Below are 23795 nucleotides of genomic sequence, written 5' to 3'. Positions count from 1 at the left end.
TAGGTCATTGTTTATTTCAGCAAACAAAGCCTACACACAACCTAGTGCATGGTAATGCTACCACGTTTGTTAGCATGAGAGAGACCACAGAGAGATGGAAGGATGGTGAGATAGAGGCATGACAGCTTGAAGTGCTCTGGGCATTAGGAAACCACGCTCGATGAGGTTTAATTTCCTTCTGATGTCCTAACACCAGTCAGCCACAGAGAGAGGTATTGGGCATGCACAGTGTGTGTGTGTGTGTGTGTGTGTGTGTGTGTGTGTGTGTGTGTGTGTGTGTGTGTGTGTGTGTGTGTGTGTGTGTGTGTGTGTGTGTCCATGCCAGGTTATAATTAGTAAGATGGATAAAATAAACAAACCTTCAGATTGTTGTGTTATGTCCATAAGAATATTTTAATATTCTTTATATATTATGTAGTCTGAGTGACATAATGAAAGCACTGCAGTTACAGTGCAGCAACGGACACTACTAATCGTAGAATCCCAGTCTGCTCAGACTGTACAGTAAGCATCCCAGCAGTGGGAGCTGAAAACGAATCATCTTATTCTCACAAGCTTTACAAATGATCTGCTTCTCATGTTGCCTGATAAAAGCTTCTCAGCTGAAACACTGTGCCTCTTTGATCATTTAGGATTATCTTGCATATCTAACTTCCATTTGACTCCAGTAATAGCTGAATGTTTTCTAGATGCAGTTTTTCGCTTTATTTTGTGTTACTTGGATGGTGAGGCAGCAGTAGAAAATTACATATTTTGCTCTTGACAAGGGGGAATCCAGGTAACTTGAAATGGTCACTCCCCACAGTGCAATGTCATTTCTTTGGGCCTCAGGTGAGCAAATTAGCAATTTTGAGCTGATATTGGTGAAATTGTATTCCTAATATGCATCCAAACTACCTCACTGAAGTCAAACTTTTTAGAGGTGACTTCAACAAAGTCATCAGGTAATTGAAAAGAAAAATGGCTGCAAAATTGGGACGCATGCAGCCATACGCATATACTATTTGAATACCAGATTGAATTTTCAGCTGCCCTCGACGGAACTGCATACTTAACAAAACTACTGAATTTGTCTACTCGCGAAAATGTTTCCATGTCATGTTAGTACGCGTTCACACACCGTTCCATATTTAATGACGAGGTGGTGGAGAAGGAAAGTTCAGCCAACGTTTAAGAACAATATTTTTCATTCACACATCTCCGGAAATCCCAAGGAGGACCCCAATCGGATGGCATGAATATTCACTTTGAATTTGCATGCCCTTAGCTTCTCATCTGCATTTGGCCCACTCACATTTTGTGATGCATTCACCTTTCAGCGTTCCGTCCCTCTTTGAGCATATGTCATCAATCTGCAGATACATCCCGTTTGTCTGATGCTTCATTTGCTTTGAATGTAATCAATTATGCAAATATCTCTGTTTGTCGGCAGGAAAGTGAACAGCAGCGCACACTCGGGGTTTGGAAGAGAAATGGAGATGTTGACACTCCCTCTTATCGTGCTGTGTAAATAAAGCGCTCTTCAAGTAGCTGTCTGTGTTCGGGATGCGGCGGACTAATGTTGACAGCGTGCATTACGACTCATCAATTTGACCTTTATGATTGACAGGTAGTTCAAAAGTAGACGTGGGTTCTGGGGAGAGAGGGAGAGTAACTCAGACAACAGAGTGCTGTTTGGAGTGCTGCATCAAAAAGTTTGGCCGTTAAATGCACAATGAAACTCAAATGTAGCAGAGATTATTTTTGCCTTGTTCATAATGCAATGTTTCAACCGTTTACAGTGAACTCCAAGTGCATCATAAGTAAGACAAAAGGTGACATTGAAGGTTTACACTAGAAAAGGTTTACACCACAGTCAAACCCTTTTTCCTCAACCAAAAGTGGTTTGAGATGATGTTGGGGAGTGCAGTGGATAATATACAGGGAAGCTACGGCAGATATTGTGGATCCATATAAACTCGGCAAAAAAAGAAATGTCCTCTCAATGTCCACTGCGTTTATTTTCAGCAACCTTAAAACGTGTAAATATTTGTATGAACATAACAAGATTCAACAACTGAGACATGAACTGAACAAGTTCCACAGACATGTGACTAACAGAAATGTAACAATGCATCCCTGAACAAAGGGGTGGTCAAAATCCAAAGTAACAGTCTGTATCTGGTGTGGCCACCAGCTGCATTAAGTACTGCAGTGCATCTCCTCCTCATGGAGTGCACCAGATTTGCCAGTTCTTGCTGTGAGATGTTACCCCACTCTTCCACCAAGGCACCTGCAAGTTCCCGGACATTTCTGGGGGGAATGGCCTTAGCCCTCACCCCCCCGATCCAACAGGTCCCGGACGTGCTCAATGGGATTGAGATCCGGGCTCTTCGCTGGCCATGGCAGAACACTGACATTCCTGTCTTGCAGGAAATCACGAGCAGAACGAGCAGTATGGCTGGTGGCATTGTCATGCTGGAGGGTCATGTCAGGATGAGCCTGCAGGAAGGGTACCACATGAGGGAGGAGGATGTCTTCCCTGTAACGCACAGCGTTGAGATTGCCTGCAATGACAACAAGCTCAGTCCGATGATGCTGTGACACACCGCCCCAGACCATGACAGACCCTCCACCTCCAAATCGATCCCGCTCCAGAGTACAGGCCTCGGTGTAACGCTCATTCCTTCGACGATAAACGCAAATCCGACCATCACCCCTGGTGAGACAAAACCGCGACTTGTCAGTTAAGAGCACTTTTGACAGTCCTGTCTGGTCCAGCGACGGTGGGTTTGTGCCCATAGGCGACGTTGTTGCCGGTGATGTCTGGTGAGGACCTGCCTTACAACAGGCCGACAAGCCCCCAGTCCAGCCTCTCTCGGCCTATTGCGGACAGTCTGAGCACTGATGGAGGGATTGTGCATTTCTGGTGTAACTCGGGCAGTTGTTGTTGCCATCCTGTACCTGTCCCGCAGGTGTGATATTCGGATGTACCGATCCTGTACAGGTGTTGTTACACATGGTCTGCCACTGCAAGGACGATCAACTGTCCGTCCTGTCTCCCTGTAGCGCTTTCTTAGGCGTCTCACAATACGAACATTGTAATTTATTGCCCTGGCCACATCTGCAGTCCTCATGCCTCCTTGCAGCATGCCTAAGGCACGTTCACGCAGATGAGCAGGGACCGTGGGCATCTTTCTTTTGGTGTTTTTCAGAGTCAGTAGAAAGGCCTCCTTATTGTCCTAAGTTTTCATAACTGTGACTTTATTTGCCTACCGTCTGTAAGCTGTTAGTGTCTTAACGACCGTTCCACAGGTGCATGTTCATTCATTGTTTATGGTTCATCGAACAAGCATGGGAAAAAGTGTTTAAACCCTTTACAATGAAGATCTGTGAAATTATTTGGATTTTTACAATTTATCTTTGAAAGACAGGCTCCTGAAAAAGGGACATTTCTTTATTTGCTGAGTTTAACATCTGGAAAGATCTATATAACTAAGAACAAAATGGTAGCTATTGCAATCGAAAGTTGGCAGTTGAAGTTTTCAAGGTGTCTGAATAGCTTTTTCAATCCTGCTGCCAGCTATCAAGCACAATCTACCTCCAGTAGCTTTAAGAGTGCTTTGAGGTAAAAATGACCTGCTATCTGATACTTCAAGATTCTGCAAAGACATCTCACATCAGTCTTACACAGTGATCTCTATTGGGCTTGGCAAAGGTTATTCTTCGGCAATCATATTCAGTTCGGGAGACCCAATCTTGCCTGCAATTCTGAGACTATCATCCAGCATCAATGTGTAAACAAAGGTGGTGAAAAGATCTGACATAGGTTCTCTCTCTCCAAGCTCAAGCTCTCTCTCTCTCTCTAAGCTCAAGCACTCTCTCTCTCTCGCTCTCTCTCCAAGCTCAAGCTCAAGCTCTCTCTCCAAGCTCAAGCACTCTCTCTCTCTCTCTCTCTCTCTCTCTCTCCAAGCTCAAGCTCTCTCTCTCTCTCCAAGCTCAAGCACTCTCTCTCTCTCTCTCTCTCCAAGCTCAAGCACTCTCTCTCTCTCTCTGAGCTCAAGCTTTTTCTCTCCAAGCTCAAGCACTCTCTCTCTCTCTCTCTGAGCTCAAGCTCTCTCTCTCCAAGCTCAAGCTCCCCCCCCCCTCTCTCCCTCTCCCCATTTTGGGTGATACTACAGTAAAAATGGGTAACGTATGATAACTATAGTGTAGGGCGGGCAGGCACACACATTAATACATTTACAAGGTACCTGTACAAATGTTAAGTATTACATCATTGAATTGGGATTAAAGGCAGACAGGTTAGCGTTTGTCATAAATCTTGTTCTGGCACAACCACAAAGTCATAAAATCGTATTTTAAACCTAACCACACTGCTAACACTAATGCCTAAACCTTAAATTATGACCACATTTTTGGTTTTCATACATTTTTACATTATATGACAATTTTGACTTTGCAGCTGGCCTATCTAAGGGGGAAAATCGCTCAGTTCTGTCAAGACTCATGACAATAAACGTCAACCTGCTTGAGGTGGGTAGGTACATACAGGCAAACTACATACAGTCAAATTGCACAGAGACAGTTATTTTGTTTAACAAGGAATACAAATAAATATTTAAAAAGCTGTGTCGTTTTAGAGAATTTGGCAGTACTTCCAACCGGCCTCACAAACACAGACTACGTTTAACCACGCCAGCTCAGGACCTCCACATCCGGCTTCTTCACCTGCGGGATTGTCTGAGACCAGCCATCTGGACAGCTGATGAAACTGTGGGTTTGCACAAGTGAAGAATTTCTGCACAAACTGTCATAAACCATCTCAGGGAAGCTCATCTGGGTGCTCGTCATCCTCACCAGGATCTTGACCGAACTGTAGTCGTAACCGACTTCAGTGGGCAAATGCTCAGCTTCAATGGTCACTGGCACGCTGGAGAAGTGTGCTCTTCACGGATGAATCCCAGTTTAAATTGTACCAGGCAGATGGCAGACAGCGAGCATGGCGTTGTGTGGGTGAGCGGTTTGCTGATATCAATGTTGTGAACAGAGTGCCCCATGGTGGCAGTGGGGTTATGGTATGGTTCAGTATAAGCTACGGACAACAAACACAATTGCATTTTATCGATGGCAATTTGAATGCACAGAGATACTGTGATGAGATCCTGAGGCTCATTGTCACGCCATTCATCCACTGCCGTCACCTCATGTTTCAGCATGATAATGCACGGCCCCGTGTCGCAACAACCTGTATACAATTCCTGGAAGCAAATAATGTCCCAGTTCTTCCATGGCCTGCATACTCACCAGACATGCCACCAATTGAGCATGTTTGGGATGCTCTGGATCGACGTGTACGACAGCGTGTTCCAGTTCCAGTCAATATCCAGCAACTTCGCACAGCCGTTGAAGAGGAGTGGGACAACATTCCACAATCAACAGCCTGATCAACTCAATGTGAAGGAGATGTGTCGCGCTGCATGAGGCAAATGGTGATCACACCAGATACTGACTGGTTTTCTGGTCTACGCCCCTACTTTTTTAACGGTATGTGTAACCAACAGATGTATATCTGTATTACCAGTATGTGAAATCCATAGATTCGGGCATAATGAATTGAACGTCAATTGACGGATTTCCTTATATGAATTGTAAAATCTTTGGAATTGTTACATGTTGCATTTATATTTTTGTTCAGTGTACAATTTTTTTTGTAGGGGTTGTTACATTTTTCAGTAGGGCAAATCAGGTCTGACATTTTTTTGTGGAAATTACAAACTCCAGAATACTTTTTCCATCTTAAATGGACTACAAGTTTGCATTTCCTGCCGTGCAGGAAAATTCCTGCAACAACAGGATGATCGAATTAAGATACGGCATCTATATAAAATAAATAAAACAAATACTAAGCTATTTTGAATGCTAATTTGAAAATTATATTGTTTTATACTATAGTAATATACATAACAATTCACATTTCCTGTTGCTGCAGGATTATTTTCCTGCTGTGTGAAACTGGTTCAAATTAAGATACGTTATCTGTACAGCTAATCTTTATCAAGGGTGCCAATATTTCAGACCTGACTGTATGTACAGTGCATTCCGAAAGTATTCTGACCCCTTCCCTTATTCCACATTTTGTTACATCCTTCTAAAATGGATTAAATTAACAATTTTCCTCATTAACCTACACACAATACCACATAATCACGAAGCGAAAACAGGTTTTTAGAAATGTATTATAGTTATTTACATAAGTATTCAGACCCTTTGCTAGGAGACTTGAAATTGAGCTCAGGTGCATCCTGTTTCCATTGATCATGATGTTGATCATGATGTTTCTACAACTTGATTGGAGTCCACCTGTGGTAAATTCAATTGAATGGAATGATTTGGAAAGGCACACACCTGTCTATATAAGGTCCCACAGTTGTCAGAGAAAAAACCAAGCCATGAGGTTGAAGAAATTGTCAGAGCTCTGAGACAGGATTGTGTCAAGGCACAGATCAAGGGAAGGGTACCAACACATTTCTGCAGCATTGAAGGTCCCCAAGAACACAGTGGCCTCCATCATTTTTAAAATGGAAGAAGTTTGGAATCACTGACACTTCCTAGAGCTGGCTGCCCGACCAAACTGAGCAGCCGGGGGAGAAGGGCCTTGGTCAGGGAGGTGACCAGGAGTTCCTCTATGGAGATGGGAAAACCTTCCAGAAAGACAACCATCTCTGCAGCACTCCACCAATCAGGCCTTTATTGTTGAGTGCCCAGACAGATGCCACTCCTCAGTAAAAGGCACATGACAGCCCGCTTGGAGTTTGCCAAAAGGCACCTAAAGGACTCTCAGAGCATGAGAAACAAGATTAACTGGTCTGATGAAACCAAGATTACGAAGTCAATCCAGCCCAAGATTGAACTCTTCTAGATGCCAAGAGTCACGTCTGGAGGAAACCTGGCATCATCCCTACAGTGGAGCACAGTGGTGGCAACATCATGCCGTGGGGATGTTTTTCAGTGGCAGTGACTGGGAGACTAGTCAGGATTGAGACAAAGATGAACGGAGCAAAGTACAGAGAGATCCTTGATGAAAACCTGCTCCAGAGCACTCAGGACCTCAGACTGGGACGAAGGTTCACATTCCGACAGGACAACGACCCTAAGCACACAGCCAAAACAACGCAGGAGTGGCTTCGGGACAAGTCTCTGAACGTTCGTGAGTGGCCCAGCCGGAGCCCAGACTTGAACCCGATCAAACATCTCTGGAGAGACCTGAAAATAGCTGTGCAGCGACACTCTCCATCCAACCTGATAGAGCTTGAGAGGATCTGCAGACAAGAATGGGAAAAACTCCCCAAATACAAGTGTGCCAAGCATGTAGCGTCATACCCAAGAAGATTCAAGGCTGTAATTGCTGCCAAAGGTGCTTCAACAAAGTACTGAGTAAAGGGTCTGAATACTTATGTAAATGTAATATTTCAGTTTTTTGTTTAGCAAAAATGTTGTTGTTTTTTAAAACGTTTTTTTGCTTTGTCATTATGTGTGTGCATTGATGAGAGGGGGGGGAAAAACGATTTAATCCATTTTAGAATAAGGCTGTAACGTGACAAAATGTGGGGGAAAGTCTTTGGGTCTGAATTCTTTCGGAATACACTGTATGCTTTGAGGTAGTAGGGTACAATGAAGACACTAATAGGAGTGATGTTTCTCTTGTGATGCTATAAGGAAGGTATGGGTTAAACGACCAATAATGTCATTATTGTCACTGGTCAACTTGGCCTTGGAGGTAGTCATGTATGACCAAGTCTAGAATGCTAAAAAATATATTATTTCTCAAGTACAGTACACACACACACACACACACAGGGAGAATACCACTGCAACCAAGGCAATTTGTCTTTCATGATAAATTCTCATTGGCGTGTCCAGAGACATCCAGCCCATGCTGACAAATCAACACATTTTTCACTCTCGCTCTCCCTCCCTCTCGCTTTCTCTCTTTCTCATATTCCCTGCAATTGATTTTTCCTGCCCTTCTTTCTCCCTTCCTGTCCCTGCTCTGAAGAAAAATTGCACATTCCTCTAAAATGTGGTTTGAAAGGCTGCAAGGCTCAGCATCATTAAGACGAAAACTAACAGTTAACATGTTACATACTGCAGGCCACATACTGTATCAGTGCCAACCAAGTTGGCCTGCTCTTTACCCGTGTTAAAGTTCACACTTTAGTTTCCTATTCAGAGACCTCTACACATGTATTTATTTTTAGCAAGAATGATTCCGCAGTATATTACTCTTTGGCAAAGTAGGAAGATAACGAGCTCTAAGATTTTACCTTAACACCAACTCAAACCCAATTGGCAATCGGTCATCATGTTATAGTGGTCGACGTCTCAACGGACAGAACGGAGACGCTTTCATTTCGGACACATTGGAAATGTCGGACTTCTCATTGACAACCAGTGAAATCTAATAAGGAGGAACGACGAAGGAGGGGAAGGGGGACACTGTTGTTCCATCTCCCCAACCGTCTGAAGTCGGCTCCATAAATTGGAAACAGCGGCGGCCCCTAATCTTCCATCAGCTACATGGAGCGTCATCACGACCGATAAACGTCCCCAGAACCCCAGATATACACTCACATTTAAATACAAAAGGGACAGTCAGGAAGACACACATTTCACATAGCCCCGAGACTAACTGCCTTGCCGGTCTGTTTATCATTGCTTAAAACAGACATCGCTATCTTTATTGATATTTATAGAGGTGGGGGTGGTGGGAATAAGACCCCGTGGTAACGGGATATCGGAGAGGCTTACGTTTCCCACTGAGTCGCCTCGGACCTGGCATGCCCTGAGGTATGGTCGGACGGAGCATCTCGGATTGTGTCCGTGTGGATCACACCATTATTCCTGATTACTTAGTCATGGCTCTTATCTGCAAACTGCCACATGGAAGCTACTTCTACTTTGGCATCGTGTTTTAACTCCCTCTCTCCTTTCCTGCTCTTCCATTGTCAACTCTTTAAGGCCTTCTCTCTGACCTATATCCTCCTGTGCGGATCAGATTAAAGACGAACCTTTGGCGAGAGGGCCCCAACTAAAGTTACATCAGAGCTGGAATGCATTATTAAAAATGTGTGACAAATGTGTCAAGCCTTAATTGTTGTGCCGGTGTAGAAAAGTAGACAACCCCCGGTACAAAACCAACTGTGTCCCGAAACCCCCGATGTGCCACCAACAGGAAGGACAACCTTGAGGGACATTTCAGCTGTGGAACCCGCTGCTAATGAGAACAGGAAGTACTCATTAGCCAGTGACTGTCACTCTCCCACGGGTTGTCCCATCTCCCATGATGCTCCTCGGGACGAGCATGAGTTTTTCTTCAAACTTGGCTGGGATAGAATGTACTCGGCCTACTACAGTGCTGAGGATTTGTTTAACAATGATTATAGGCCAATTTGCATGAAATATTCATTGCTTATTAAGTATTTCAATAAATCATAACATACTCTAGTGTTCTAGTGACAACAATGGCTATAAAAACAAATCTGGCCAGCGATACTGAAATCCGATCTACCATCTGATTCCATTATAAACTGGCTCTGAGACGAATCGTCCTTGACTTTTCATCACACAACTGAATGGCCATTAATTTAACACCAGTCAGAAGAAAGTATTAGACAATATCGGCGGCTCCCCAGTGTCCATTTAAATGACTAGTCCAGGGCTCTCCAACCTTGTTCCTGGACAGCCACCATCCTGTAAGTCTTCGTTTCAACCCCAGTTGTAACTAACCTGATTCAGCTAATTATTCGAATCCGGTGCGCTACATTAGGGTTGGAGTGAAAACCTACAGGGCGGTAGTGCTCCAGGGTCGGAGAGCCCTGTACTAGTCTATATTTATTGTCGCCAGTCAATCGGTGTGCAGGCAAAGTCTCTCAGCGCACCACATTCATGTCTTTCAGCTGACACCACTTCCAGGGCTGTGGTTTGGAAAGAACACATGGAGTCGTAAAATACAACAGGGACTCATAGCCCTACCACCTCCTCCTCCCCTGTGCCATGTTCATCCTCCAGAGGTTGTCGAGAGATTAGCGGAACAGTACAAAGCAGGGGTTCCAGTGTCACATTAAAATCTCTTCCCCTCCTAATAGCGTCTTAAACGATCATTTTTTCTCCTCTCTTTCCTCTTTCGCTTGAATGACTGGGGGGGGGGGGAACTATAGAACAAGAAAAGGGCAAGTGACTTGCTCTATGCCGCCTCCCTCTGTTTTTATATAAAGAGTAAGGGGGGGGGCTGACATCCAGTTACATCATGCATACACACACACAGGTAGAGATGTGCATCTATTGTTGATTGTGCTGTATGCCTCGAGCCACTGCAAGTGATTAGAGGGGGTTTGCTGGTTGTGTGTTAGTGGTGGACGTGTGGTTGGGGGTAGAGGTTGGTGTCTGTGCAGTATGACTTATGACCAGCGTGGACAAGTTCATCAGGTCTGGAGGTCTGGCTTTCCCCCCTGCTGAAGGGATCAGTCTGTGGGTGGTAATCTTCGTGCTGAGAAGGGTGTGTGTGTGTGTGTGTGTGTGTGTGTGTGTGTGTGTGTGTGTGATAGGAAATGATGTGAGTGTGTGGTGTGGACGACTTATTACATTTACTACAGTGCATTTGTATGTTTAAGATGGATCAAGATGGCGCCGGAGAAGAAGGCTAGCGTTTTACGTGTTCCTATCCAATTGTGTTTTTTGTTTGTTTCTTTGCGTTGTTTGTAACTTGTTTTTTTAACTTATTTTTTACATAATGTTGCTGCTACCGTGTCTTATGCCCGAAAATAACTTCTGGACATCAGAACTGCGATTACTCACCACGAACTGGCAGAATCCTTTTTTTTCCTTTAACGAGTCCGACGAGCCCGACATGAATGACATACTGCTCCCCCAGGAGCAGGCCCAGATCCCTGTCATTTGTGTTTTATTTATTTTTTTATTTTATTTTTTTATTTCACCTTTATTTAAACTTCTTGAGAATACAGGGGGTGCTGTTTCGCATTAGCATAATTGCCTCTACAGATTAAACTGCCTCTTATTCAATTATTGCTGTTACTATATGCATATAACCATATACCATTGGATAGAAAACAAGCTATGGTTTCTAAAACCGTTCCAATTTTGTCTCTGAGTGAAACACAGGTCATTTCACAGCACTTTCCCTGAGCAAGAAGAAGATTGCAAGATGTGTATGCTCGCTTCAACGCTCTGCCTATATATGGTCATGCCACCTATGACCCGAAACACACTTCATTCGTCTTCCTCTGGGTGTCAGGAAAACGTCAGAGGAGAAATTTTTTGTTTATCTTGTACTGACGTGAAATAAGACCTATTTCTTTAGCGTGACCGACAACTTCCGGTTTTCTGAAACGCGCGTTTTAGAGGTGCAATTGTCTTTTGTTATGCTGACGTTACGGATGAAAACTATCTCCGTCTCGAAGTTTGTTTGATACATGTGACCATATCATCGTAATGTATGTTTTTTCAATATAGTTTAATCAGATTATTTGAATTTTTTCGGGAGTTTTGCCGTGTTCCGTTCTGTGAGTTTTTTAACTTTGGACAGGGACCGTGCCAGTCGACCAGTACCCAGGCTAAATGAAGAGGGAAAGTTGCCATTGTGAATGGATTGAACGACTCATCAGGACTAAGGACACCTTGATCAACATTCTGATGAAAGATCAGCAATAGTAAGACCCAATTTACGATGTTATTTCATATCTGTCGTGCATGTGAACTGGTCGGGCGCGCCCAGCTGGTTCTGGCTGGCGTGGCTATGCTAATTTAGCGCTACATTTTGTTTTCGCTATAAAACATTTAATAAATCTGAAATATTGTTTGGATTCACCAGATGTTGGGCTTTCAATGTCTGTACGCTGTGTATTTTTTCTGAAATGTTTTAAGACAAGTAATTAGTTATATAACGTTGGTCTCTGTAATTGTTCTAGCTGCATCAGCACTATATCAGATTGCAGCTGCAATGTAGAACTGTGATTTATACCTGAAAAATGCACATAAAAAAAAAAAAAACTATGCTATACCATAAATATGTTATCAGACTGTCATCTTATGAATTTGTTTGTTGGTTAGTGGCTATCAATATCTTAGTTTAGCCGAATTGGTGATAGCACCTGATGGAGTAAGAAACTGATGGAGTTAGAAAAGTGGTGTATTTTGCTAAGATAAAGCCAAGATAAAGATAAAGATAAAGCATAGCAGTGTGAACAGACAACAACACAGAGTTACACATGGAGTAAACAATAAACAAGTCAATAACATGGTAGAAAAAAGAGAATCTATATACAATCTGTGCAAAAGGCATGAGGTAGGCAATAAATCGAATAATTACAATTTAGCAGATTAACACTGGAGTGATAAATCAGATGATCATGTGCAAGAAGAGATACTGGTGTGCAAAAGAGCATAAAAGTAAATAAATAAAAGCAGTATAGGGGTGAGGTAGGTAAATTGGGTGGGTAGTTTACAGATGGACTATGTACAGCTGCAGCGATCGGTTAGCTGCTCGGATAGCAGATTTTTAAAGTTGTTGAGGGAGATAAAAGTCTCCAACTTCAGAGATTTTTGCAATTCGTTCCAGTCGCAGGCAGCAGAGAACTGGAAGGAAAGGCGTCCAAATGAGGTTTTGGCTTTAGGGATGATCAGTGAGATACACCTGCTGGAGCGCGTGCTACGGGTGGGTGTAGCCATCGTGACCAGTGAACTGAGATAAGGCGGCACTTTACCTAGCATAGCCTTGTAGATGACCTGGAGCCAGTGGGTCTGACGACGAATATGTAGCGAGGGCCAGCCGACTAGAGCATACAGGTCGCAGTGGTGGGTCGTATAAGGTGCTTTAGTAACAAAACGGATGGCACTGTGATAAACTGCATCCAGTTTGCTGAGTAGAGTATTGGAAGCTATTTTGTAGATGACATCGCCGAAGTCGAGGATCGGTAGGATAGTCAGTTTTACTAGGGTAAGTTTGGCGGCGTGAGTGAAGGAGGCTTTGTTCCGGAATAGAAAGCCGACTCTAGATTTGATTTTGGATTGGAGATGTTTGATATGAGTCTGGAAGGAGAGTTTGCAGTCTAGCCAGACACCTAGGTACTTATAGATGTCCACATATTCTAGGTCGGAACCGTCCAGGGTGGTGATGCTAGTCGGGCGTGCGGGTGCAGGCAGCGAACGGTTGAAAAGCATGCATTTGATTTTACTAGCGTTTAAGAGCAGTTGGAGGCCACGGAAGGAGTGTTGTATGGCATTGAAGCTCGTTTGGAGGTTAGATAGCACAGTGTCCAGGGAAGGGCCGGAAGTATACAGAATGGTGTCGTCTGCGTAGAGGTGGATCAGGGAATCGCCCGCAGCAAGAGCAACATCATTGATGTATACAGAGAAAAGAGTCGGCCCGAGAATTGAACCCTGTGGTACCCCCATAGAGACTGCCACAGGACCGGACAACATGCCCTCCGATTTGACACACTGAACTCTGTCTGCAAAGTAGTTGGTGAACCAGGCAAGGCAGTCATTAGAAAAACCGAGGCTATTGAGTCTGCCGATAAGAATATGGTGATTGACAGAGTCGAAAGCCTTGGCCAGGTCGATGAAGACGGCTGCACAGTAATGTCTTTTATCGATGGCGGTTATGATATCATTTAGTACCTTGAGCGTGGCTGAGGTGCACCCGTAACCGGCTCGAAAACCGGATTGCACAGCGGAGAAGGTACGGTGGGATTCGAGATGGTCAGTGATCTGTTTGTTGACTTGGCTTTCGAAGACCTTAGCTAGGCAGGGCAGGATGGATATAGGTCTGTAACAGTTTGGGTCCAGGGTGTCTCCCCCTTTGAAGAGGGGGATGACAGCGGCAGCTTTCCAATCCTTGGGGATCTCAGATGATACGAAGGAGAGGTTGAACAGGCTGGTAATAGGGGGTGCGACAATGGCGGCGGACAGTTTCAGAAATAGGGGGTCCAGATTGTCAAGCCCAGCTGATTTGTATGGGTCCAGGTTTTCCAGCTCTTTCAGAACATCTGCTATCTGGATATGGGTAAAGGAGAAGCTGGGTGTGAAGAGAAGGCGGAGAAAAAGGGGTCGGAGGGCGGGCTGCCTTCTGAGAATTTGTAGGCGATCGAATAAACTCCCACTGCCATTCTACTAGCAAACGTGCAATCGTTGGAAAATACAATTTTATTTTTTCATTTCACCTTTATTTAACCAGGTAGGCTAGTTGAGAACAAGTTCTCATTTGCAACTGCGACCTGGCCAAGATAAAGCAAAGCAGTTCGACACATACAACAGCACAGAGTTACACATGGAATAAACAAACGTACAATCAATAATACAGTAGAAAAATCTATATACAGCATGTTCAAATGAGGTAGGATAAGAGAGGTATAAGGCGATAAATAGGCCATGGTGGCAAAGTAATTACAATATAGCAATTAAACACTGGAATGGTAGAATATGCAGAAGATGAATGTGCAAGTTTAGATACTGGGGTGCAAACGAGCAAGATAAATAAATAAATACAGTATGGGGATGAGGTAGATTGGATGGGCTATTTACAGATGAGCTATGTACAGGTGCAGGGATCTGTGAGCTGCTCTGAGAGCTGGTGCTTAAAGCTAGTGAGGGAGGTAAGAGTCTCCAGCTTCAGAGATTTTTGCAGTTCGTTCCAGTCATTGGCAGCAAAGAACTGGAAGGAGAGGCGGCCAAAGGAAGAATTGGCTTTGGGGGTGACCAGTGAGATATACCTGCTGGGGCGCGTGCTACGGGTGGGTGCTCCTATGGTGACCAGTGCGCTAAGATAAGGCGGGGCTTGACCTAGCAGAGACTTGTAGATGACCTAGAGCCAGTGGGTTTGGCGACGAGTATGAAGCGAGGGCCAGCCAACGAGATCATACAGGTCGCAGTGGTAGGTAGTATATGGGGCTTTGGTGACAAAACGGATGGCACTGTGATAGACTGCATCCAATTTGTTGAGTAGAGTGTTGGAGGCTATTTTGTAAATGACATCGCCGAAGTCGAGGATCGGTAGGATGGTCAGTTTTACGAGGGTAAGCGGAAGATTAAACTACCAACGGGACATGCAAAACTATAATATCTTATGCTTCACGGAGTCGTGGCTGAACAACAACATTATCAACATACAGCTGGCTGATTATACACCATATCGGCAGGATAGAACAGCGGCGTCTGGTAAGACAAGGGGCGGCGGCTATGTATTTTTGTAAATCACAGCTGGCGCACAATATCTAAGGAAGTCTCAAGGTTTTGCTTGCCTGAGGTAGAGTATCTCACGATAAGCTGTAGACTAAGATCAAATCGTACTACACCGGCTCTGACGCTCGTCAGATGTGGCAGGGCTTGCAAACCATTACAGACTACAAAGGGAAGCACAACCCAGAGCTGCCCAGTGACACAAGCATACCAGACGAGCTAAACTACTTCTATGCTCGCTTCGAGGCAAAAAACACTGAAACATGCATGAGAGCACCAGCTGTTCTGGAAGACTGTATGATCACGCTCTCCGCAGCCGATGTGAGCAAGACCTTTAAACAGGTCAACATTCACAAGGCCGCAGGGATTACCAGCATGTGTACTGCGAGCACGCGCTGACCAACTGGCAAGTGTCTTCAATGACATTTTCAACCTCTCCCTGTCTGTAATACCAACATGTTTAACCTGTCTAGGATCAGCGTGGCGCTAGCGGCACACCCCCCCCCCCCCCACTGAAAAACCAGTGCCGCGAAATTCAAAAAAAATATATTTTTAAAATATTTAACTTTCACACATTAAAGTCCAATACAGCTAATGAAAGACACAGATCTTGTGAATCCAGTCAACATTTCCGATTTTTAAAATGTTTTACAGGGAAGACACAATATGTAAAGATGTACATCTATTACCTAAAAACACATTAGCATAATCCACCATCTTTTATTTGTCCACCAACACCAGTAGCCATCACCAATTCGGCTAAACTAAGATATTTATAGCCCCTAACCAACAAAAAAACTCATTAGATGACAGTCTGATAACATATTTATGGTATGGGATAGGTTTTGTTAGAAAAAAGTGCATATTTCAGGTAGATGGCATAGTTTACAATTGCACCCACCATCACAAATGGACTAGAATAATTACAATGAGCAACGTGTTTACCTAACTACTAATCATCAAACATTTCGTAAAAATACACAGCATACACGAATCGAAAGACACAGATCCTGTGAATACAGACAATATTTCAGATTTTCTAAGTGTCTTACAGCGAAAACACAATAAATCGTTATATTAGCATAGCACATAGCACATAGCAGCCCAGCATTGATTCTAGCCAAAGTGGGCGATAACGTCAACATCGCCAAAAATATATTAATTTTTTCACTAACCTTCTCAGAATTCTTCAGATGACACTCCTGTAACATCATATTACACAATCCATATAGAGTTTGATCGAAAATGTTTATATTTAGCCACCAAAATCATGGTTAGACAATGTGAAATGTAGCTCAGCTGGTCAGAAAATGTCCTTGCGCCACTTAGACAGTGATCTACTCTTATACATAAATACTCATAAAACGTGACTAAAAAATATAGGGTGGACAGGGATTGATAGACAATTTAATTCTTAATACAATTGCGTTATTACATTTTTTAATTTATCCTTACTTTTCAATACAGTTTGCGCCAAGCGAAGCTACGTCAAAAAACATGGCGTCCTAAGCCACTAAAATGTTTCGACAGAAACACGATTTATCATAATAAAAATGTCCTACCTTGAGCTGTTCTTCCATCAGTATCTTGGGCAAAGGATCCTTTCTTGGGAGAAATCGTCTTTTGGTGGAAAGCTGTCCTCTTGCCATGTGGAAATGTCAACTGCGTTCGGGATGAACTGAAAAGCGTGCCCAACTTTTCACATCGTTGCAAAAATAAATGTCCCAAAATCGCACTAAACGGATATAAATTGCTATAAAACGCTTTAAAATAACTACCTTATGATGTTTTTAACTCCTATAACGAGTGAAAAGATGACCGGAGAAATATAACAGGCTAAACTAACGCTTGGAACAGGAGCGGGTCGGTGTCCAGCACGCGCGTTACGCAGCTCCAAAAGAATGACTAGCTTCAGGGTTTTTTCATTTGTAGGGCCTGTGAACGAGCAATCGACCCCGTTGGAATCGTCATCACGTAAAGGCATCCAGGGGAAGACGTAAGAAGTGTCCGTATAGTCATAGCAACGACAGTGCCCTTTTAAATGACTTCAGAAGAGTGGCCAACATTTCTCAAATCTGACTCCATGTCAGGGAAATTGCTGTAGAATGGGCTCTGTTCCACTTAGAGACAAAATTTCAACTCCTATAGAAACTATAGACTGTTTTCTATCCAATAATAATAATAATATGCATATTGTACGATCAAGGATTTTGTGGGAAGCCGTTTAAAAAATTACCCAATTAGCATAAATAGTCTAAACAGCGCCCCCATCCCCAACAGGTTAAAGCAGAGCACCAAAGTCCCTGAGCCCAAGAACACTAAGGTAACCTGCCAAAATGACTACCGACTCGTAACACTGACGTCTGTAGCCATGAAGTGCTTTGAAAGGCTGGTCATGGCTTACATCAACACCGTTATCCCAGAAACGCTAGACCCACTCCAATTTGCATACCGCCCTAACAGATCCACAGATGATGCAATCTCTATTGCACTCCACACTGCCAATTCCCACCTGGACAAAAGGAACACCTATGTGAGAATGCTATTCATTGACTACAGCTCAGCGTTCAACACCATAGTGCCCTCAAAGCTCATCAATAAGCTAAGGACTGTGGGACTAAACACCTCCCTCTGCAACTGGATCCTAGACTTTCTGACGGCCAGGCATGTTCACTCATGACTGCATGGCCAGGCATGACTCCAACACCATCATTAAGTTTGCCGATGACACAACAATGAGACAGCCTATAGGGAGGAGATCAGAAACCTGGCCATGTGGTGTCAGGACAACAACCTCTCCCTCAATGTGATCAAGACAAAGGAGATGATTGTGGACTACAGGAAAAAGAGGACTGAGAACGCCCCCATTCTCATTGACGGGGCTGTAGTCGAGCAGGTTGAGAGCTTCAAGTTCCTTGGTGTCCACATCACCAACAAACTAACATTGTCCAAGCACACCAAGACCGTCATGAAGAGAGCACGGAAAACCTATTCCAACCACAAGGCACTACAGAGGGTAGTGCGTATGGCCCAGTATATCACTGGGGCAAAGCTTCCTGCCATCCAGGACCTCTATACCAGGTGGTGTCAGAGGAAGGCCCTACAAATTGTCAAAGACTCCAGCCACCCTAGTAATAGAATGTTCTCTCTGCTACCGCAGGGCAAGCGGTACTGGAGCATCAAGTCTATGTCCAAGAGGCTTCTTAAACAGCGTCGACCCCCAAGCCATAAGACTCCTGAACATCTAATCAAATGGCTAACCAGACTATATGCATTGCCCCCCCCCCCTCCCTCTTTTACACCGCTACTACTCTATGTTGTTATCATCTATGCATAGTCACTTTAATAACTCTACTTACATGTACATATTACCTCAATTACCTCGACTAACCGGTGCCCCCACACATTGTACCGTAACCGCCTTGTGTATAGTCTCGCTATTGTTATTTTATTTGCTGCTCTTTAATTACGTGTTACTTTTATTTCTTATTCCTTTTTTTTTTTTTTCTTACTGCATTGTTGGTTAGGGGCTGTAAGGTCTACACCTGTTGTATTCGACGCATGTGAATATAACATTTGATTTGATTATGTCTGGCAGGCCTTGCTTAGGCGAACATCATGTTTGTTGACTTGCTGTTTCATTAGGAGGGAATTCAAGTCAGAAAAGTAGCTAAATAGCAGAATCTGCGTCATATCAAAGTAGTGCCAAATTTCATGCAATTCGGTAGGTGTATGATTTATGGCAGTCTATGCATTGTAAATCCCTTATCGGTCCACCCCGTTAGATTTAACTTGTTAAATAATTTATATGTTTATTCATACAAGCATTTTGACACAGACCAAGCTTTGCAATTGTGCAGGCGTTAAATAATTATGACAATAACATGCTAAATCACTAAACTGTCTCTGATCCAAATCAGAGTGTTTTTGCCTCTGTACTTTAAAGCTAGGATGAAAGCCTTTCCTTTCTACCAAGCATGATATTTGACTAGTTGTGTTAAGTCTTTTTGTGTTATCGGGTTCTAGAAAAACTCTTTGTACCAATGCTATTGAGCTGGAGACTGGCGGGGGGGGGGGGGGGGGGGGGGGGGGGTTGCTTAACCGTAACACTGCAGAGGATTACACAAAAAATGAAAAGGTTGAGAAGTCCACAACGTCTGCCTTTAGCTGTCATGCAGATAAATTGATTTTAAATTGTGAGATACAACCTGTTTCACCTCATCAGTTTGGTCTGTTTGCAAAAATGTTACTGTTGACGAAGACCAATGAACTGTTTTGCCTCCTCAGCTGAAAAAATAACATGCTCAATTTGGCCCACACATGTCAATACAATAAACTCAAATTATTTGCAGCATCAGTATTTCTTTGTACAGGATGCAAATCAGTGAAACTGTATCCAATTTCCTTCATTCTCTCCCTTTCCTTTGGCAATCATTACTCCAAAAGTATACACAGCCTGCAGTGAACACAGTGTAGGCTTAACGCAGTCTATAGGCTACTACAATATCTCAACATACTACTGAATAATAGAAGGACTAGTCTGTCATTTGATTTTTCAAAATTGGACAATAGAAAAATGACCAATGTCAGCTAATAGTGTTGAACAATTAATCCATGAATTAATTATTTAACTAGTCAACATTTGTAGCCATCTTTACTAGCCATTCGATTTTGCGTTCCCCTTGCTTCCCTCCCTTCATTATCTAGATCTAATTAGTCTATTCATTTCATCTAAATGTATATAATCCAATCATTAAATGAAAGATTCATCACTATTATGGCTAGCCTTTTGCTCACCTATCTCACATTGAAAGCTGAAGGTTCGACCGGCCCAGCCAACACCGCAATTACTTTAGTTTTATCAAAGGCGAAGTGGAAAATAATATTATTATTTTTTTTCACAAAGCGGGGAAGATTCGACTAGTGAAAACATCTGGCATTGCGATTCATTTCAGTGCGCTTTGATAGGCGACTTTCTTGTACCCTCGTTTCGAAATCTTCCTTCATTGCACTTGCATGATGTCAATCTGATGCACAACACCCTCCCCCGAGATATCAAATAAGCCGCGTAGTGAGCGGAGTTCGCACTAGCCCGGACGGCTCTACCATCGAAGTGGTGTGTTGCGAACGGGAGAGGGATGACCAGAGCACCGCGAAGCTGGACAGTCAAACATGGAGCTTTTTAAAACGCTCATTTCGGTGCTTTGGATGTTATTGCTGAATGGAAACAAGGGCTGTCACGCTGAGGAAGGTATGTGGAAACCTATTATATGTTTTTTCCCCACCGGACGGTTCATAGCAAGTGGATGAATGAATGTCCAGACTCCAGCCCAGCCGAATTGCCAGTCCGGTTGCAGGTGCCTGCACGGTGATGCGGAAGTTTCAGATATGCCGACGACCTTGTAGCCTATATTTATACCTATTTGTACCTGTTAAGTAAATCTCAGTACCTTGAGGAGTTTCTAACATTTAAAAGCGTCAGAGTTCGGAAAAACCTCTCCAAACCAATTTCCTATAAAAGCCTCCTTAGATAGATTTTTAGCCGAACAACAGCCTACATTTCAAACAGCTGCTAGCTTTACGCATCTCTTTTCAGTAGCCAAGTGACAGTTAAACATGTGGACAAAATAGATAACATGGTGGGATATGTAAATAAAAATGAAAAGCGAGGTGTCAAATACTGTTTACCGACTTCGGGACAAGGATTCACAAAACTGTTATCTTGTAGCAAATGTATATCATAATCGTATTGTTACAAACTGCGTCCATTTATCATTTTGAGTTTGAACGGAAACCGTTACATTTGGACTGTAGTAGTCTTGCATCAACATTGTAATAATGTTGTAGTTTGTATGAGCATGCTGTTAAAAGTAGCTGTTCATTAAATATTAAAGTCTGGAAAGCATTAAAAAAAGCATTGCTTAAATGTCAGGAAGTGATAGGCTACTGTCAACAACAAAAATATTTCATCACAAAGCTACATCTCAGCATTTACATTGTTAACCAGATTGAAAAGGAAACATTGCTGTCTTCTAATCTGACACTTGTACAGCCAGAATAGATTCCGACCCAATGTTGACTTGCCTAAACATCAGATTGTTACCATGGTTGCCCCATAAATATTCAGTCTGAAAGAAGTCGCTCTAAAACAGACGCAAGAGTCTCCACAAGCCAGAAAGTTAATTAAACTGATATTTACACTTCACCGGTTGTCCGTACTGTCGGTCCTTTTGACGGTAGGAAGTGGAGATTAAAATATCCACAGGAAAGTATTGTTTACCCGACTTTTTGCGTCACCTGTAGGATCTGTCACTTTTTTTTTCATTCTCCTGAGACATTGCACAAGATGCAAAAGGTGTCAACAATAGCGGAATGTATCCTGAACGTTGTCGACTGAAGCACGTGACATTTTCAGCTGTTTGAGTGGGACAAAGTTCAGCTAAAAAGGACATTTCTAAAATATTCTACTTAATATTCATAATCTCCAGCACCACCCCAACATCAATTTATGCGAAAATGGCATGTTTCAATGTTTTGTAGTAAAAAAAAATAGAGGAAGAAAAGTGTTTCCAATGACATCATCGGTGTGCATCATGTGATTTTAAGCAATTATGAGTTGGAATTGCCTACTAATTGGTTGATAATCTATTTGGAAAGATTTAGAAGATAAGCAAGCAAGCGTAGGGTCAGAATGTATTCTGGCTAACACTTGCATAGAGTAACTGGTTTCCTTTGTCTCGTTCCCGTACAATCTCTCATACTTCAACACTGAAGGCAAAATGAGCTGGTTTATTGATGCTCCCTCTCTACCCTCGCTTTCTACACAGTAAAGTAGTCTGGCCAGTGGGCTCTCTCTCTCTCTCTCTGGTTGTGAGGTATTGAGCCTGGCTCTGATGCAGGCAGGGCTGGCTCAGGTGAGTCCAGTAAAGCGTCCTAATCGGTGCTGGGGTTCAGAGGAGGAAGAGAACATAATCGCCTGCGTCCCCCAGGCGAGGGTTAGTTCTGGAAGTGGCTAAGCACAGCTGAGCCAGGCTGTGAAAACACACATTTTATGTACACTGAACAAAAAATATAAACGCAACATGTAAAGTGTTGGTCCCATGTTTCATGAACTGAAATAAAAGATCCCAGAAATGTTCTATATGCACAAAAAGCTTATTTCTCACAGATTTTGTGCAAAAATTTGTTTACATCTCTGTTAGTCAACATTTCTCCTTTGCCAAGATAATCCATCCAACAGAGGTGTGGCATATCAAGAAGCTGATTAAACAGCATTCCACAGGTGCACCTTGTGCTAGGGACAGTAAAAGGCCACTCTAAATGTGCAGTTTTGTCACAGAAAATAATGCCATAGATGTCTCAAGTTGAGGTATTGTGCAATTGGCATCCTGACTGCAGGGATGTCCACCTGAGCTGTTGCCAGAGAATGTAATGTTTATTTCTCTACCATAAGCCACCTCAACGTTGTTTTAGAGAATTTGGCAGTACGTCCAACCGGCATCACAATCAAAGACCACGTGTGCAGTTTGCTGATGTCAACTTTGTGAACAAAGTGCCCCATGGTGACAGTGTTGTTATGGTATGGGCAGGCATAAGCTACAGACAATGAACACAATTAAATTTTTTATCTATGGCAATTTGAATGCACGTGACGAGATCCTGAGGCCCATTGTCGTGCCATTCATCCGCCGTCATCACCTCGTGTTTCACAATGATAATGCACGGCCCCATGCCGCAAGGATCTGTACACAATTCCTGGAAGCTGACAATGTCCCAGTTCTTCCATGACTTGCATACTCACCAGACATGTCACCCATTTGAGCATGTTTGGGATGCTCTGGATTGACGTGTGACATGTGTTGCAGTTCCAATATCCATCAACTTCGCACAGCCATTGAAGAGGAGTGGGACAACATTCCACAGGCCACAATCAACAGCCTGGTCAACTCTATGCGAAGGAGATGTCGTGCTGCATGTGGCAAATGGTGGTCACACCGGATGCTGACTGGTTTTCTGATCCACACCCCTACCTGATTTTCTTTATTCCCAGTCATGTGAAATCCATAGATTAGGGCCTAATGATTTTAATCAAATGTATTGATTTCCTTATATGAACTGTAACACAGTAAAATCTTTGAAATTCAGTACACAAACAGGCAAACACACACACTGCTCATACGCACATATAGCTTTGTTACTTGCACACACATACACACACAATCTCGCTTAAAGCTGCAATATGTCCCTTTTTGTATTTTTTTTCATGTTCAAAAGCGCCAATAAGTCGCTAGTGGTCATCCAACGTAATGCAACAGTAACAATTGTGTGCCCCTAGTCTGCCTGAGAATCGCTGAATAATATTTGGCATCTTTTAGCTAAAGGAGATTCTACAATAAGTCTTGAAGGTGAAGTGTCTGCGTATTGAAAACTGCAAAGGACTACACCGACATCCCAGAACGTCAGAGACAAGTGTTGAGAAGATTGGGCTCCCAATTAGATGGCCCAAGACTCTTTGAAGTGCCACCACCAACAACGGCTGAGCTGCTAAAACGTCGAGGAGA

At 43.2% G+C, this 23795-nt stretch overlaps 1 protein-coding gene across 2 annotated transcripts in view; it reads left to right on the top strand.

Moving 5' to 3' along the window:
• The first annotated feature begins 20204 nt into the window (after positions 1-20204).
• The window catches only part of LOC129831335 (ephrin type-A receptor 7-like), a 167685-nt gene continuing 164094 nt past the window's right edge, over positions 20205-23795 (top strand). Inside the window, exon 1 of one of the 2 annotated variants that reach the window (XM_055894657.1) lies at positions 20205-20485. In XM_055894657.1, coding sequence (XP_055750632.1) covers positions 20407-20485 — 79 coding nt within the window. In that variant the 5' untranslated portion in view covers positions 20205-20406. The remainder of the gene's footprint in view (positions 20486-23795) is intronic. The other variant, XM_055894658.1, reaches the window with a different exon arrangement.

Source organism: Salvelinus fontinalis, chromosome 32 (genome assembly GCF_029448725.1).
Source record: "Salvelinus fontinalis isolate EN_2023a chromosome 32, ASM2944872v1, whole genome shotgun sequence".
NCBI classification, from domain to species: Eukaryota; Metazoa; Chordata; class Actinopteri; order Salmoniformes; family Salmonidae; genus Salvelinus; species Salvelinus fontinalis.
The sequence above is the reverse complement of the archived record's forward strand: the minus strand, read 5'-3'. Positions and strand labels throughout refer to the sequence as shown.